Source organism: Scomber scombrus, chromosome 1 (assembly GCF_963691925.1).
Source record: "Scomber scombrus chromosome 1, fScoSco1.1, whole genome shotgun sequence".
Taxonomy (NCBI): domain Eukaryota; kingdom Metazoa; phylum Chordata; class Actinopteri; order Scombriformes; family Scombridae; genus Scomber; species Scomber scombrus.
Window position 1 is genome coordinate 4,127,474 of NC_084970.1, and position 16,635 is coordinate 4,144,108.

The 16,635-nt window shown below is 38.7% G+C and overlaps 1 protein-coding gene across 2 annotated transcripts in view; it reads right to left on the reverse strand.

The window, feature by feature from the left end:
- Positions 1 to 2,067: 2,067 nt before the first annotated feature.
- Positions 2,068 to 16,635, reverse strand: part of LOC133980689 (plakophilin-3-like) — a 35,620-nt gene continuing 21,052 nt past the window's right edge. Inside the window, exons 9-14 of one of the 2 annotated variants that reach the window (XR_009925182.1) lie at positions 14,499 to 14,681; positions 14,113 to 14,266; positions 12,610 to 12,805; positions 12,145 to 12,232; positions 4,523 to 6,187; positions 2,068 to 4,465 (exon numbers count right to left, since the gene is read on the reverse strand). Coding sequence is in view for 1 of the 2 variants with exons in the window: in XM_062419465.1 (XP_062275449.1) it covers positions 6,146 to 6,187; positions 12,145 to 12,232; positions 12,610 to 12,805; positions 14,113 to 14,266; positions 14,499 to 14,681 (663 nt within the window). In the remaining variant the exon portion in view is untranslated. Of the gene's footprint in view, positions 6,188 to 12,144; positions 12,233 to 12,609; positions 12,806 to 14,112; positions 14,267 to 14,498; positions 14,682 to 16,635 lie in introns of both variants that reach the window. The other variant, XM_062419465.1, reaches the window with a different exon arrangement.

Sequence of the window (16,635 nt, forward strand, 5' to 3'; positions counted from 1 at the left end):
TTCTTCTCTATCTTCAAGGTAGAATGATAAAGTTTAATGCTCAGACCAATTCTGCCATTTCATATTCAGAAACAAATAAGAGAAAGAAAATGACTTGAGTAACGTTTTATGACTGGCTGTTTGATTCCAGTTTGTGATTGAACCACTATGGACGTTTATACAAACTACTGTCTCACCTCTTTGCCTCTGTCTTAAGCCATCTGGTGCCCTCTCTCTCCACTCATTTGCTGTCATCTTTCAGCTATCAAGTAAAGACACAGAAATGCCCCTAAAGTAATGTAAATAAATAAAACCTTCTGTCCTCTCCTTCCTTTCCTGTTTTCTCTAAGTTAGAGGACATGGGGTGGTAAGGGAAGGGAGGAAACAAGCATAAGGAAACCTTTTAGTTTCGTTGATTCCACCAGCTGTTGCCCGAAACATTTGATCATTATTGTTTTTTTGTTATTTAATTTCACTGATTCAATGTTACAAACTGCTTCAGGAGTTTACACTCCATCTTCAGTGTACTGTATTTCTACACTTTGGCGATCTGTAAAATACAGAATCTTTGTTGATGCAGATCTATTTCCTGAACTCTTATTAGAGATCCCAGGACTCTAAATCAAATGTTTAAAGTCCATTGTCTTGATCATCTAAATCCTGTAATGTCAGCAGCATTATTAGGAGATGGAAAGTTAAATGTTTACAGTCCCATATGAGTCAGGTTTTATTGCATAAACATTCCCAACACTGTATCTGAGCCATGCAGAGCTGTTGCCCAACAGCAAAACGTTGGTATAATAATATCCATTAATCAGTACATGTAACCATGCAAGTAAGACAAGGCAACCTAACATAACTGAAATACAAAAACCTTTCATACACTAAACTAATACTTGAAATAAATCTAACAAAATACAAAGGTTTTCTCTTCAGGTCAGGGTGTCACAGACAACAATCTTTTTTTTTGGTTGCAAAGTGAAAGTTTATGTCTAGGTTACATTTTTTTTATATTTATAGTTTAATTAGAATTTTAATCAATGCATTACAAAGTCAGACAATACATGAGAATAATACATTAAATTGAGTAAACCCATAACTAATGAAAGCCCCAATTATTCCATTTCAACATGTACAGGTCTACTTTGTTCATAAGTCTGAATGTCAGCTCTTCCAGGGCTGCTATATGGCCAATCTGACAGAGGGAGCCGGAGCCCCTCTCTGTACTGTGTTAGATTGTCTGATTCTTACCAATATTATCATTCCCAACTGTTTGTAAGTCCTTAATTAGCATTGAGGTATGAGCACTGCTTCTGCATCTTAATGTTTCCTTAATGTATGCAGGATCATCCCGATCATGATCGTCTTTGCTTATGTACACTTTAGTGATCTGCTCACATCATTCAGAGTGGGGACTGTCCTCAGGATGTTTTTTCTTTTTCCTTCCTTTCTTTATTTTTGCTTCCTGTAGCCTCATCTACTGTGGAACCAACCAGCATTATATTAAATCAATGAGTGATCCAAATCCTGGCTTGAAGTCAGCTGCGGATGTTACAGCTGCATGGCTTAAACCCCAGGAAACATCAGGACAACTACAGTATATGAATCATCCACTGTAGGTCAGTTCAGCCACAAGAGGGCAGTGAAGCTCCATCTACGTAGCATCAATCGCCCATCCTGAAATCCACTTTGAAAAAGTCAGATATTTACTCTGGAATAACTTCAAACTGTAAACTCTGCAATGTGAGGATATTTAAATTAGATTATGTGTAGATATGATATCATTGATTACATTTATGAGTCATAGTTAGGGCAGAATTTACAGAGGACAAAAGCATGTTTGGAAGTCCTGCTGGTATGTGTGACTGAGGTCAACTCAGGATGCTCAGTCTGAGGTTGAGGTTTTTGAGGTTGGAGGAAAGAGAAGAGTCCACATGGCTGCTCTGTAACCTCTATGATTAAACTGAGTGAAAATTTGAAGCTCCTGGAGTGGAGATTGGGTCATTGCAACCATAGTTTACCTCCACACTCCACAGTCATATCATTGTGGCGAAAGTGCTCTTATTTACACATCAAGCAGACACATAACAAAGTTAACATTCATTTAATTTATGTTTCAGGCGACCTGACAGATGTAAATTGAAGGTTTAGTTGTCTTTTAGCTCTGTTGAGCTCTGCTTCAACTCCTGAGGGAAATATCTGACTCTTAAGCAGCTAAATGTTCCACTATGTTCACCATTTAGTCCCTGACTCTGTCTGTCTGCTGTTTGGTGCTGGGCTAGTAGTGTACAGTTGGTTTATTGGGGTTGTTTTGCTGAAGTCAGCTTCCTTCCTGCCTGGAAACAAGGTTGATGAGAGCTGTAAGACTGAACCAAAACAGTAAAGAAGCAGGCCGAAAAACTAAAACAGTGGACTGAAAAACATTTAAAAGTCTCTGTATAGTTGAGAGGATGATCAGAGTCAGCAGTCAGTAGCCTCATTATTCGCAAAAACTTTAACATTACACATCTAGTCATTTGATTGATTGTTAAAAAGAGTGGAGCTTTGAGTCAGATCCTGTTTTAATTTGAGTTCTCTGGGATTATTGCTTTTTTAAACTGATATGAACTTCAACATTTTTTTTCCAATGAATGTTCATTAATCATCAGCATACCACATGACACATTTAAAAGCCTTTAAAGCTCTGTTGTGCTCATGCTGAAACTCCTCTCTCCAGTTTTTCCCACTGTAGACGACCTGTCATTCCCCAATAAGACCTGACCCCTCCCTTCCTCCCACTTCTAGATAAGTGCTGCGAGGTTCCTGCTGGTCTGCATCATCCTCCAGACCTGGATTGAAAGTTACAGCACTTTCTCCCACATGCCTTTTTAGAGAAAACCTTCACATCTGTCACTCCACTTGAGACTTGAGAGGTTTGTTTTCTTTGCCTTTCACTTACATTGTGCAAGATTTCAGTGATTATAAAGAACTGTGTAAGAGAATCAAAAGTAGATTTTTTTCTTTAATGACACACTATATGCTGACATCATTGATCATATTCGACTACACAGCGCATACTGTTTATTTTTCAAGGCCGTGATTTTCCTCACTGTGTGCACGTGAAGACAGGCTAATTGCTGTGTTTTGGTTCATTTGTGGCACTGTTATATTATGGTTTGTGCTAAGCTTCATTATGGTGCTGCACCCTGAGCTCCCTGTTTCTAATTTATTTCAACTCTGCATTTAGTGCTGCTGGTGTTCCTCCACAGCTCTCCCCTGAGATCACATGCGTAACTCATCTGATGTTTGGTGAAGTCTGCTTCCTTTGTCTGCAATGGTGGCTTTTTTTAAACTTTCATAACAGACAGACAATACTCTCGAAACCAAACATTTTGTATTTAAAGGATGAAATCTAGGTGACTTTGATGATACCTGATACCCACCATGAGGTCCACATTTTTGTGTTTATGTGAAATGTCTCCACAACTATCGGACAAACTTTTTGCTATGTTCTTGTCGGTCGTACTTTGTGTTCTGTGCTAATTAGCATATGTGGAGAATGTTGGGTGTCTTTAAATTAAATTAAAGAGTACAGTCTGTGTAAAAAGTGCCTTAAGATAACTTTCGTTGTGATTTGGCGCTATAAAAATAAAATTGAATTGAACTCAGTATGGCCATGCTTACATGCTGAACTAACCTGGTGAACATGGTTAACAGTAGCCTATACCTGCTAAATATCAGCATGTTAGCATTGTTATTGTGAGCATGTTAGCACACTGATGTCAACATGTAACGTAATGCACAGCTGTGTACAGTCTCACAGAGCTGCTAGTTGTAGCTTTAGCTGTAGACTTCTAGTCTTGTTGGACAGCTAACTACACACACTACACCACAGGTTTGGTTGTAATGTCCTTTGAATTTGTTTGTCATGTTGAAAATACGAGTATATACAGTATAGTGAGTATGTTTTATAATCTTACTGAAATTACCATACAATTATTTATTTGCTAAACATTTTTGTGATTCCAAAGTCAATCAGTGTGTGTGGATAGCTCAGTCAGATAGATGCATTGCATATAAATGAAGTTACAGTCGTGAACAAATCATTCAGATTTAGAAAACCATCCCCCTCCCTGCAACACCATGCCATTCTAAACTCCAAATTGGAGTATCACAAAGTCAACAAACTCCACTATGCAGACAAACTGTGTCAATAGTTTTGATTTTATTAATAAGCAAGTAAGTCAATTTTTACTTTTATTACCATAGACTATTAATATCCATCCCTTTACGTCATTCCGCCATGTTTGGTATTCATATGGACAAGAAATGTCAGACAACATAAAACACAAAAAAATTCTTTCATCCTATTGAAGCTTTTTGTGTTTTTTTCTTCAAAATGTATTTTAAAACTCCAGGTCTCTGCCTCACAAACACCATCCAGTAAATGAACTGGATTATGTGTACAGGACATGAACATGCTTGCTGAGGCAAATTTGAACTACATCTTTGCTGTTCTGCTGTCAAGAACCTGTCTACAGTTCCTCAAGTAGATTTCATCAACACCAAATATCCTTTATAGAATGAAAAACTGTTTTCATAAACTGTTATAATCTGTATGCTGCATCACTTGTGTCTTCCCTGACTAAACACTTACTTAAAACTATAAGGCTGATGTTAATGACGACTTGTATTTATAGTAAATCTAACGTGACATGAACACAACATCACACTTTCTTGCTACAAAGCAAAATGAAATGAAGCCAGAGATGGTATCATGATAGTTAAGTAAACCTACATTTTTTCAAGTGACCTATGGTCCAAGTTGGACAGTCTCATGATCTTCTGGCTCTATTCCTATTTGTATAACTGCAGGCTTGTTCTAATCATAATAAGTCTTTTTCACCCCATCTCCGACCTTGGCTTGATTTGAAAGCTTTCTGTACAAAGACAAGACTAGGTGCTTTCGGACCGCAGGAACTTTTTATAGTTCTAAGAACTGTTGGAGGAACTATCCCCTTTTTATTGTGTCCGCACTGCAGCAACTGGGAGCAATTGTAGTTCTTAGAACGCTGTTTTGAGGGACTTTATAAGCCCCTACTTCAAGAGGAACCTCGAGTGACATAAATGTACATTCATTGGTCGAACACATGAGCCACTGCAGCATCAGCAACCGCCATTTTTAAAAACCTGTGTAAAACATTAGCCATGTAAACAACAGCTCTTAACATTAGCCTTAAAATATGAAACAAAACATGGACAAATCGACCGACAGTGAAGTCCAAGCTATATTGAGCCTATATGTGAAGATCTTCTTATAGTTGTATCATGTGAAGAAGTGACGTTGCTATTCCATCAACCACCCAGCTTACGTTACTTTGGCGGTGCAAATGCAAACAGAAAAAAAGCCCTTTAAGGTATGTAGTTCTTGGGGGAGCTCCCTAGTGAATAGTTCCTCTCTGGGAGCCTCCAGACCCGTTTGGTCCGAAAGCACCTAATAACATGTTATGACTACACAAACTACACCACATTCACAGCCACAATTGCACACAAACAATATAGTCAGGCTGATGTATTAGTTTGCTGATATACAGGGTGAAGTTAACATGGCTGTGTCCATCTAACACAGAGGTGTTTGTGGGTGGGAAGCCGGTAAAGGATCATCTCCCTGATTGGTAAGTATGAAGGGGTACTACCAACTTCAGCACACATCACACCCTCCCTGTGAGGCTTGCTGGCAAATCCAAGTGAACAGGGGAGAATCACCGCTTTCTGCACCCAACACTTTAAAATATAACTGAAATTTAGAACATAATTTATTTTATCAGCTACCAGCAAAAGTCCCAAATAAATGGAAATAGGGTCAGTGTAAGAAGAAAAACATCAGTCAAAATCTAAATATACACACAGAGCATGTAACAATTTTTGGAGGGTTAAGTCCACTGTGTGTCTTTGGGCATTAGCAGAGAATTCACTTCACCACAGTCTATTTGCTGTAAGTCAAGCCAGGTTAACCACAAAACCACCAGAGATAGGACCTTTCGCTCCACTTGCTCCATTCCATCCTAGAAGTCCATCAGAGTAAGATCATCTGCACATTATATCCTTTTGTTCCTCTTCTATTCCTCACAGCAACATTGACCCTTGAGGTCCAACGCTTGGAATTAATCATGTAATGTCCTGCAGCTTAGATGGTGATATCTGTGAAATCTCGACGGGTGAATCCTTTCTGAAAGACATGAAGACACAATAGAAACAGTGTGAAAAAATGCCATAATAACTTTCACAATGTCTGCAGTCGGACCAGTGTCTTCCAATTATTTTGTTGTGATCCTTTTATCATATGAACTTTTGAATGCAATAATAATTTTGTCATTATATTTCTTTCTACTGGCAGTTTTTGTTTTAATTGACTGAGCAGTATTCATTGATTTTTTTGGCCACTTGGAGGAAGCTGAACAAGATACTGTCCATATAAAGTTAGCAAACAGTCATCGATTACACATTCAGCAGACATGTAGCAACATTAACTTTTTTTGGAGTCATATTTGTGGACATGTCCAATATTCACTGTCCTTACAGCTCTGGTTTGGTCCCCACCAACTCCTGAGGAAAATACTGTATCTGGCTCTTTGGCAGGGATTCCAAACTAAAGTGGTAAGACTGTAAAACCAAAATAATGAGTTGAAAGACACGACAGTGATTTGTAGAGCTGAGGCGAGATCATTATCTGTGAGTTGAGCAACACCTTCCACATTAAACACAGTGATTAAAAGAATTGTAAATGTAAAACATCCATTAGTGCAACTTTGAAAAGTAAGTACACCCTGAAAATTCTTTCTCGCACTGCCATCTAGTGGGGAATTTGTGCCTTAATATTTTATAAAAGCATAGTAGTACATCATAGTTGGTTGTGCTCACATATTTTGTCCTGAGGAAAGCTCATGGGGTGTCCAAATGTATAAATCTTCACCCTCTGGGAACCAAGAAACACTAAGGCACATTACATGTTGATCTGTTCAGCAGTTTTCCAGATATCTCTGCTGGGGTCAGTTTGTTTTTATTGTAACTCATGAGGACAGCCTGTCGTGTACAACAAGCTGTGTGCAAACTGCATGAGATTGGTTGAGGACACACACACACAACAGGATATCTATCAAATGTACTAATTTCACCATGGCCACCCAGCAGATGGATAAACATGCAGCTTTTGTTTGCTGTGTCAAGTTCAGTTTGGTGGGGCCGGTGTATGTGTGTGTGTTTGGGGGCAGCGGGCGGGGGGGGGGGTTATACGGGAAGAACATAACAGAGTTCAGCAGCTGCCAAGTCCACCTAACCAAGCTCTCTTTTATTCATCCCAGAAGGCACAAAGGAGACAAACCCAAAATCACTCAGCCAGATTCTCTGCATTCTTGCTGAGAGGGATCACTCAAGAGCTAGAACTCAACAATACACAGGCCAAACAACGGCAGTGATAGACACAAGTAAAGTATTTAGGAGGTATAGCAGAATGTAGAAAGTTGGAGTACAATTATAATGTTTTTGTTTTTTTAACTCAAAGAAATTCAGGACCTGTACAATTATTCAACTGTAGTTAGGAAGTAAGTTTTCTCATGTTATTTCCAGTTATAATAATTCCTCTAATGCACAGCAGGCATTAGAGGGTGTTATCCAATAGAATCAGTTTAGCATTCCACAGCAAAGTGATCCATCTATAAAAGGAGCTGCTTCTCCTGTTCGTGCCCAGGCTCCTGTAATCCTGTTAGCCACTCACTTTGAATCTTTATCAACTTCGTAAACTGAGGATATCCAGTTTGTTCTCATAGTTATTTTAACAGATTTCAAAATCATTAAGCACAGCATGTTGTTTTGTCTTCTTCATGAACTTAACAGCTAAATAATAAACTCTAAATTGTTGCCTATCCTACACAGTTATAGAGCTACATTGCACTCAGGTAGCAACATTAAACTGGAAACATTTCAACCTGTTATGTGAAAAGAGTCAATCATAGTGACACACTCACAGAGAATTATCAACTGAAAGCATTTGTTCAACTCTGTGGCACAGTCACTAATTTTTCTGGTTTTCTGGCCTGCGACTTTACTGTTTTGGATCAGTTTCACTGCTCTTATCAGTGTTGTTTCCAGCTGTACCAGGCCACTGTTTTCAGTGAGAAGCCTTAAAGACCCAGTGAAACATTTTCCAAGTTCTAATTGTGTGTTGCTGTGGCAATATCAGCCAAAGAAAGTTGTGTTTGATTTTGATTTTTGCTTTTTCTCTAAAAGCAATTTGAGGTTGAGTTTAATGATTTGATTGTCTTTCTTGTAATTATATCACACTAACATAATTGTTTTGTAACTTAAAGGACCAGGGCGTAGCATTTAATGACATCTAGTGGTGAGGTTGCAGATTGCAACCAACTGAATTTGAAGTTAAACTATTGGAGGTCAACAAAGACAAGATGTTCAGGGGTTGTTAAGTTACTCCTGCCCAACACCAAACTGCAGACAGACGCAGTTAGCAACTCACTGGTGAATGTAGTGGATCATTTAGCAGCTGAAGAGCCAGAAAGTGAATATTGGACAAACTGGATGCTCATGGGTTTCTAATGTGTATTTTGGCAGAAATAATAGTCATGAATAAAAAAATCAGTGTTTAAAGAACAAATTGTGTCACCGTTGATTTCCCAATGTGTGACATGACAGAAAAGATTGAGTCACACAGAGAGGAACGTAACTCAGAAATAATTGCTGTCAGCTACAGAGAGAATATTACATTTTGCAGAATTGACTCCCCTCAGATAAGGGAGCCTAACAAGATTTCAGAACAGAGCAAAGGAGTGGAGGAAGAGGAGACCAATGGGAGGAGAGGAGTGGAGGTCAAGTAGGATAAAAAGCGGATGTGGGCAGATATAAACTAGAAAACCATCTGGTGGAGACAGAAGTTGAAAGCACAATGTCAGCCAACACCCACACATTCTGCTTTCATTTGTCTTCAGACTTTACACACATACAGTTATATAAATACCATGGTAACAGTGTGTTTCATTCTACATCTTAAATGTATTTGTAATTTAAGTTATATTCGGCTAAGGCTAGCATGTAGCTATCTCTCCAGCTAGTATGCACTTGGTATAAAGGTCTTGCTTTAGCTGTATCTTTCTAAGCAAAAGAGAAGAAGCCAGAAAGTTACTGCAGCTTGGCTTTGTTTGTTTCATTTTATTTTTGGTGTTACTGGAAATGTTTCATGCTGCTTTCATGGCTAATATTCATATTTTATTTGGTAAACAAAATTCAAAAGTCCAACTTTGGACTTTATATGCAGTTTTTGCATGTTTAGCTTTATGGCCCAGTATATGATGGGGGTAAACAATAGGCTTTGTGGTGCAGTCACGACAACCTGAAGCTGGGTCCCTGAACACACCCCTGTCAAACTTCAAAATGAATCCTAAGACCTCAAGTAAGAGAGTAACATAGACTTAGCAGAGGATGTAGGATATTTCCTGCAGCAGCTCAGGAAGTTCACCCTGACTCAGGAGCAGCTGATACTATTATTCACGGCAATCACTGAGACTGCTTGTTGCACATAAATCACAGCCTGCCCACTGCACAAGAACACTACAGTGGAAAATCAGGAAGCCGGAAATAATTAACAGTCAGTCTGCTCCACCCACCAGGACCTGTACACCTCCACTTACTGTAACATGTATCATTGTTACTCACATTACAGGCTTTACTTTGCAATTCATAACAGCAGAAAACCTTATCCCTGATAAGAAAATTTGAAACATCCATCATCCATCATCAGGTAATTAAAAGTTTCCCACTAGAACAGGAAGTGTACTCCAAAACAAACTGTATTATCACCATGTGCTTTAATATATGAAATCATATATACCAATATTAAGTGATTTGACAAATAATTATCCTGATTAAATGTTTTGCTATATCACTCAGTCATGTTCTGTATGTTTGCTCTTTCACTACATGTAAGCACCCTGAGCAGTCACCTGTCATTATGATCCCTTGCAATTCCTTGTGAGCATACACTGCCTTTAAACATGATTGTAATTTAGATAACTTAGCTTATACATGAGCTATTTGTCCATCTTACAGCTCAAATTCAAAAGGAATGTTTCACAGAGCAGAACTAATGAAGAGGCTGGAAAACCGTACTGAGTAATACCTAGACCCACCCCCTTCTCATGGGCAGTAATCCTGATTTATGAGGTCTGCACTTTTTGTATTTGAACAAAAGCTCTGGACCCATTGGGATTTCAAGGCACCCCCCCCCCAAAAAGCATAAGAAACAGCCCCAAAGGAACACAGTTATCCAAAAACTGAAACTAAGCTTATGCCAGCTTCTAAACCAACTACTTGCTTACTTGAACCTTTACCAGCAAAGCCTTTCAAAGATCTCTGGCCTTTGTCTCTATCCTTCTCTGTCTCCTGTGTGAATAAAGTCTCTTCTCCTGTTTTTGAGTGGTTTGATGTAAGTCTCTTTTGTGTACATGGGTAGTTGGTCCTGCCAGGTCTCCATGGTGATGGAGGTCGCTCAAGTCCTATTCTGTTCTAGTGGCACTTGGCATCCTCTTCATCACAATCTTCATATGTATTATAAATCCCTTATAATGTTGTTATTCTGTTCCATGCTGTATTTTTGTAATTTGTCTGTCTTCTATTTTTCCTCCTCTGTTGTTCTTCCTGAGGTTTCTTCTACTCCCCCGCCCCATTTTTAGGGAGTGTTTCCGTATTCAAAACAAGGGTCCGAGGACAGATGATGTTGTATGGCTGTCCGGACTGTAAAACACTCTGAGGTAAAGTTATGATATGTAATATTGGGCTCCACAACTAAAATTGACTATTTTTACCATCTCTGGATTTTAGCTGTCAGGAGAGCTCATGCTCATATGTCCTGAATGACTACAATATCAGATTCTTTCACCCTGTAGAAAATAGAACAAGTGAGAGTGAGGCATAATCTAAGGAAGAAAAAACATTAAAAACAGGAGCCCTGGCATATCACACTGAAGTTTGTGTCCTGAAAGCCTGAACCACAGTGCAAACACTGAAGGGATTTGTGTGAAGTAGTTGTTCAGTCTAAACTAAAGTGTAGCCGCACAGTGAGATAGCAGGACCAGACAGTGACAGCACTGTGGAGATAAGATAAGAACACTGAGTGATGATAGAATGCAGTCCTTTTCTCAAAATGTTGTAAAAAAGAAAACCTCAGTCAAATCTCTAGTGTGAGATACGGAGGCACTTAGGCAACCAACAACCCTCCCTGCTGCTGCCTGACAGGAACCCTTCGGTTCTCTTCAGGCTGGTTAGTTCCTGTGGTTGGTTCATTGTCAGAAAGAGAGAGAAAATACTTCTGACATCAAATAATTCCCTGCAGTGTGAGGTCACATGGATTGGACGCTGCAGGTGTTCTATGGCAAGAAGCCCTGCCTCTAAATGAAGGAAGGTTTGTTATGATGACATTTTGTTCTGTTGATTGTAATGAGTAATGGTTTGAACTTCCCTTTCAAGGGTTGAGTTGAAGTAGGACTTTGTTAAAGCAATTCAATATTTCTATATTTACAATGAGGCAAATAACTACGTGTAATGAGAAAGGTGAAGCTCACAGAGAAGAACCTACACAGAATTATCTCCAAACTCTACCAATCCATTTCAGTATCTTTCAGCTCATTGTTTTAGTTTCTGCCCACAAAGTTCAATCCAGTTTAGACATTTCTCTGACCAAAACAGAGCTAAAAGGAGAGTGAAGATAATACTTCAGTTTGTCATGTGCACACAACATTCCACATGAATGACATGACAGCATTACAAAATTGTGTTTTCAGCTTAATCTGCTGCCCCTAATGGCCACAAATATATGAATGTGGAACAAGTTTTACACTTAGCTTATTGTTTACTTGTTCCAATTCATATTTAAAGTGTTGGTTTGGTATTATATGTATGGTGGTACTATATGAATGCTCAGAGGGCTATCAAAGTTCTTCAGACAAGATTAGAGCTCCGACAGAAGTGAAGTCTGACCAGTTTTTGTAGAAATCTGTGTTCAGACTGGACTAGGATTAAATTGGAGTAAATTAGTTTAGTTAGTTTTGGACTGGACATTTGGATGATTTTAATGATTGTATATGTTGTATGTCTCAAAGTATCATCAGTTGTGTTTCTCACCTGTTTGAAGTCTCTGTGCAGTTTGTTGTACTGGAACATGTTGCTGAGGACAGTTGATGCTGCTCTGGCAGCTTTTAGACTCCCAGAGCTAAACCCAAGATATAGAGACAGACTGTTAAAAAACAAGCAGGACTAATAGGGAGGAAATACCAGAGCAACACCACAAGATGAAACACAGTGATAAACACTTTAATATGACCTGCAAATGAAAGGTTCTATTTCAGACTGGCCAATGGAGAAGGTTGTGACAGCTCCAGAATATGTAGTGAAACCATAAACAGGAAACAAAGTCACTGAGAGGTCACAGCTTTGGTCTGATTGATAATACTGATAAAGAAAATGTTTGGCTACAGTTGTTTTCATGGATTTAACATTATTATTGTGTTAATGATAATGCCTTCATCCTGCTTTCTGTTTCCTCGCTCTATGCTAATAGTTGACGATTCCAGTGAAAGCTCATCCTACCTATGATCGTGGGACGTTTTGATGCCCATCAGTTTGGGCAGGCCGTTGAAGTATGCAATGTCACGAGCTGCCAGGGAACTACAGGTGACTAGGTGATTGAGGGCTCCACAGATGTTGACCACCACCTCACTGGATGGCGTTTTCTGATGGCCATCACTCGGCAGCTTGGCCACCAGCACGTTCACCATGTTCTTAGCTGCAAGGACCGAGATGAGAGTGAATGTCGTACAGAATAGTTTGTGTAAAGTAAGTATATGTTCTGACTGTGCAGTGATTTACTTGGTCCATACAAGGGAATACAAGTCTGGATATCTATACCTCTGCTGCACTGAATTTGGCCAATTTTAAATTCCTTTTTTTAACTTCAATTTTATGGAAGTCCAATACTAGACTACTCCAAAACTACTCTGTGCTACGAATTTTCCAATTTAACTACGAGTGAATTTAAAATTGCATAATGAGGGTTGTATGCAAATAAAAGATTAAGAAAATTAAAACAATTTAACATATTATAGAATGTTGTCTTTGAGCTCTTAATGCAATAATCAATAATCAAAGATGTCTTAATGAACAAACCAGATCAAAATGTTTCCAATGCAAATGTCCACCTATATGCTGATGATACTGTGATATACTGCTCTGTGTTTACATTAAACCAGGTTCTACAACTTGCTTAATATTGTTACTTAACATTGTACAATGTATGTATGTGTAATATAAAACTTGTTTTGAATGCTGACAAGACAAAAATCATTATGTTATAATAAATATAATAAAGTTGAAATTGTGTTTCAAATAGTCTTCCTTTTCCTTTGAGGCCAGAAAGGAGACTTGTTGCTGCCACCTTTATTTCTGTGCTTAACAATAATTTTATTACAAATGTCAAAGACCTTACTCCCCATTGCTCGTTGTATGCTCGGGCTGGCTGGCAACCATCGGCATATTCTTATTTGTATATATATTCTTATTTGACTGCTTCCTTGCTACCTATCAACTTCCTACAAAATTTTTTTTGCTCCCAAGACTTACTCCTACTAACTGCCCCCAAAGCCTGTACTGAATTGGGATAAAGTGTGTTTAAGCATACTGCTCCTTCTGGTTGGAATCAGTCCCAAAATTACAAGAACCAATACCAATACTTTTTAAAATATCTTAATATCAACTAAACTTCTTTAAAGTGTTGTCTTAACATAAATAAATAGATAATATAATACAAAACTCTCACTTTAGCACCCCCCAGTGGTAATATCAATAAAGGCACTGCAGCAGACAATGCTTTCCAGCAGGGACACTGTACATAAGCATGTTTTTAACATTACTGTGGCATTAAGTGATTGTAATGTATGCAATAAGGTACTCATACTCCTAAACGACAACAGCATCACAGGTTGTTACTGCACCTCTTTAAATAAGTTAAAACACAGAAAGCCCAGCCCTGAGAGGACTAGAATACCTTCAGTGCATTTTCATCATGGCTGTCACGGGTCCTAATTTGCGTCTTACCTATGTGGTCCTTGTTGTTGGAATGTTTGGCCAGGTTTCTCAGCAGTCCAGTCAGAGGTTTCAGCTCAGTTTCATTATCATTGTCTAACTGTTCCAGCAGGATGGGCAGCATCCTCTCCTGCTCCAAAATCACACCACCCAGCACTGATGCCCACTGACAGAGAGAGGCAGAGAGCACATGAGCCTCAAATCACAATTATGTGCAACTGTTGTTTTTCTTGCTGAATAATCCACAGCAACCAAAAGGCACACAGCCAGTGCATTTTGGAATAAGAACATACATGAATAGTTTATATTTCTGTGTGTGTGTGTGTGTGTGTGTGTGTGTGTGTGTGTGTGTGTGTGTGTGTGTGTGTGTGTGTGTGTGTGTGTGTGTGTGATCCTACCCTGGCATCTCCTGCAGTAATATTTTGCAGGGCCCCTATGGCGGCCTCGCGGCTGGTGGAGCTGCTGTCGCTGTTTTGCAGAACAAGCTTGTACAGTGTAACTATCTTAGGGTGCCAGAGCCACTCAGCCCCCTTAGGCTGACGGGACACCTCAGAAAGTATGGTCAGATTCTGGTTTCGCTGCTGTGGAGGAGGTAAAAGACAGAGAAAAGTCTGGGTGAGGGCTAGTGACACTGGTAGAAAGACAGAGATAACATTAATCATGTCTTTGTATTGTATCACGAAATTTTAGAACTATTACCTCCAGAAATCTGAAGAGAAACATTACATTTCTATACAAATTAGGACCTTTCCTCTACACTGCCATAGTATCTCACCTCCTAAACAGCTTACTTACAATTGTGTGTGCATTAAAATAACAAGCCTAAATGTAAGATTTGTTACTGATTATGTCAAAAATATTTCATGACATGAGCAGGAGCTGTTCTTATTATTCTTTAAGCCTGGACAAAAAAACATAGACGCAATATGTGGATGGGAATCACTATCAACAAGTACTTTTGGGAAATACACTTATTTGTTTTCCCTATTAAGAAGATCAACAATACTCTCTGTTAAATATGAAGCTGGAGTGTGACCTTAGAATAAAGACTGGAGAGCGTTTGCCTGCCTTTGTCCAAAGCACAAAGTCAAAGTGCAAAATTAACATGTCTTACATTGGTTCATTGACCATTCACTTGACCCACAGACATAAGAGTGCTATTTATGTTCTCATCTGTTAGCAAGAAAGCAAATTATTACAAAAAATGTCAAACTATTCCTTTACAATATTTTGATTCTTGGATGTCATTTCCAATGTCACCATAATATTTCAAAGTAATCCTATGATATCATGTCATTAGTATAGAATTTATAAGTTTATGACATGTTTTCCTTAGTCTTGATTCATCGTGTTGTATTTCCATATCGTACAATCAAATGCAGCTACTTAAACTAGTTAATTAAATGGCCATCACTGTCAGTTTACCACCAAAACATCATAAAGTCTAAAGCCAAGTCTGACCAATATACTGTATTTTTTCAGTTTTTGGTACAACTGAATTTGGCTGATTGTGGTGTCACAGATCAAATTATCGCCAAAAACTGTATGATTCATCCTCTGGAGACCATGAACATCTCCAAGATGTCATGACAATGTGGTCATTGGTTTTGAAGATATTCATCTTTTGGACCAATAGTTGAACCTGTCAGTGGCACTAACTTAAAAGGTCAAGGGGTCATTAGGCATCATCCTTTGGAAAGCCTGAATTTTCATGTGGATCACATTGCAATCTAAGCAGGAGTTGTCAAATATCTCTTTCTCTGGACCACAGAGTTGAATGAATGTGGTCCAGAGACATCTATTAGTTGGGTGGAAATCCTCCCTGTTTGCTCTTCAAGTAACTCTTCTGATGATCTCTAAGCAAGAGGTTTCATATGTGAAAAGAGGTATAAAAAAATCATATAACTCCCTCTAAAGGATGCTATGTGAACATACATGAAACTGTGGGTCTCCATTAGTCTCCAGTGCCTGCTATTGAAAAGAGTAATGTGATCTGCTGGTTTCTATGTGTTGTATTGAAAACAGATCCTCCCTGTGGACCTGAGGCCGCTTCTAGAGTTTCTATCTGCTTGGCCACTTATTATCAGTCTATCAGCTCTGACTGAGACACCTGAGAGAAGCCTGACCTGTTCTATATCAACAGTATGACCTAAAGATTGACTTTTTGAGGCTTGATAAATAAAACATTTTGTGTGAAAGCATAAATCCCTTGTGTAAAAATGACTCATGTGCATTAAAATTTCAAAATAAGGGTGGTGAATCTGACTGTGTGAGTTGCAGTGAGTGGCAGTATCATTTATCCAAAGCAGGTCATTATATGATACACACAGCCTGTATACAACACAGGCAGCTACCCACCCGCAAAATGGGTTGCTCCCTTGACTTCTAAACAATGAGTATGTTATTGAGCCAGCAACTGAGAGCATGATGGAAAATGGAGGGATGGATGGTGTTGTTGTCTGTAGGACTCCAAAAGAATCAAATGATATAAAATCATCAGGAAAGAGTCTTCCTGTTTTCAATATTTTATATCAA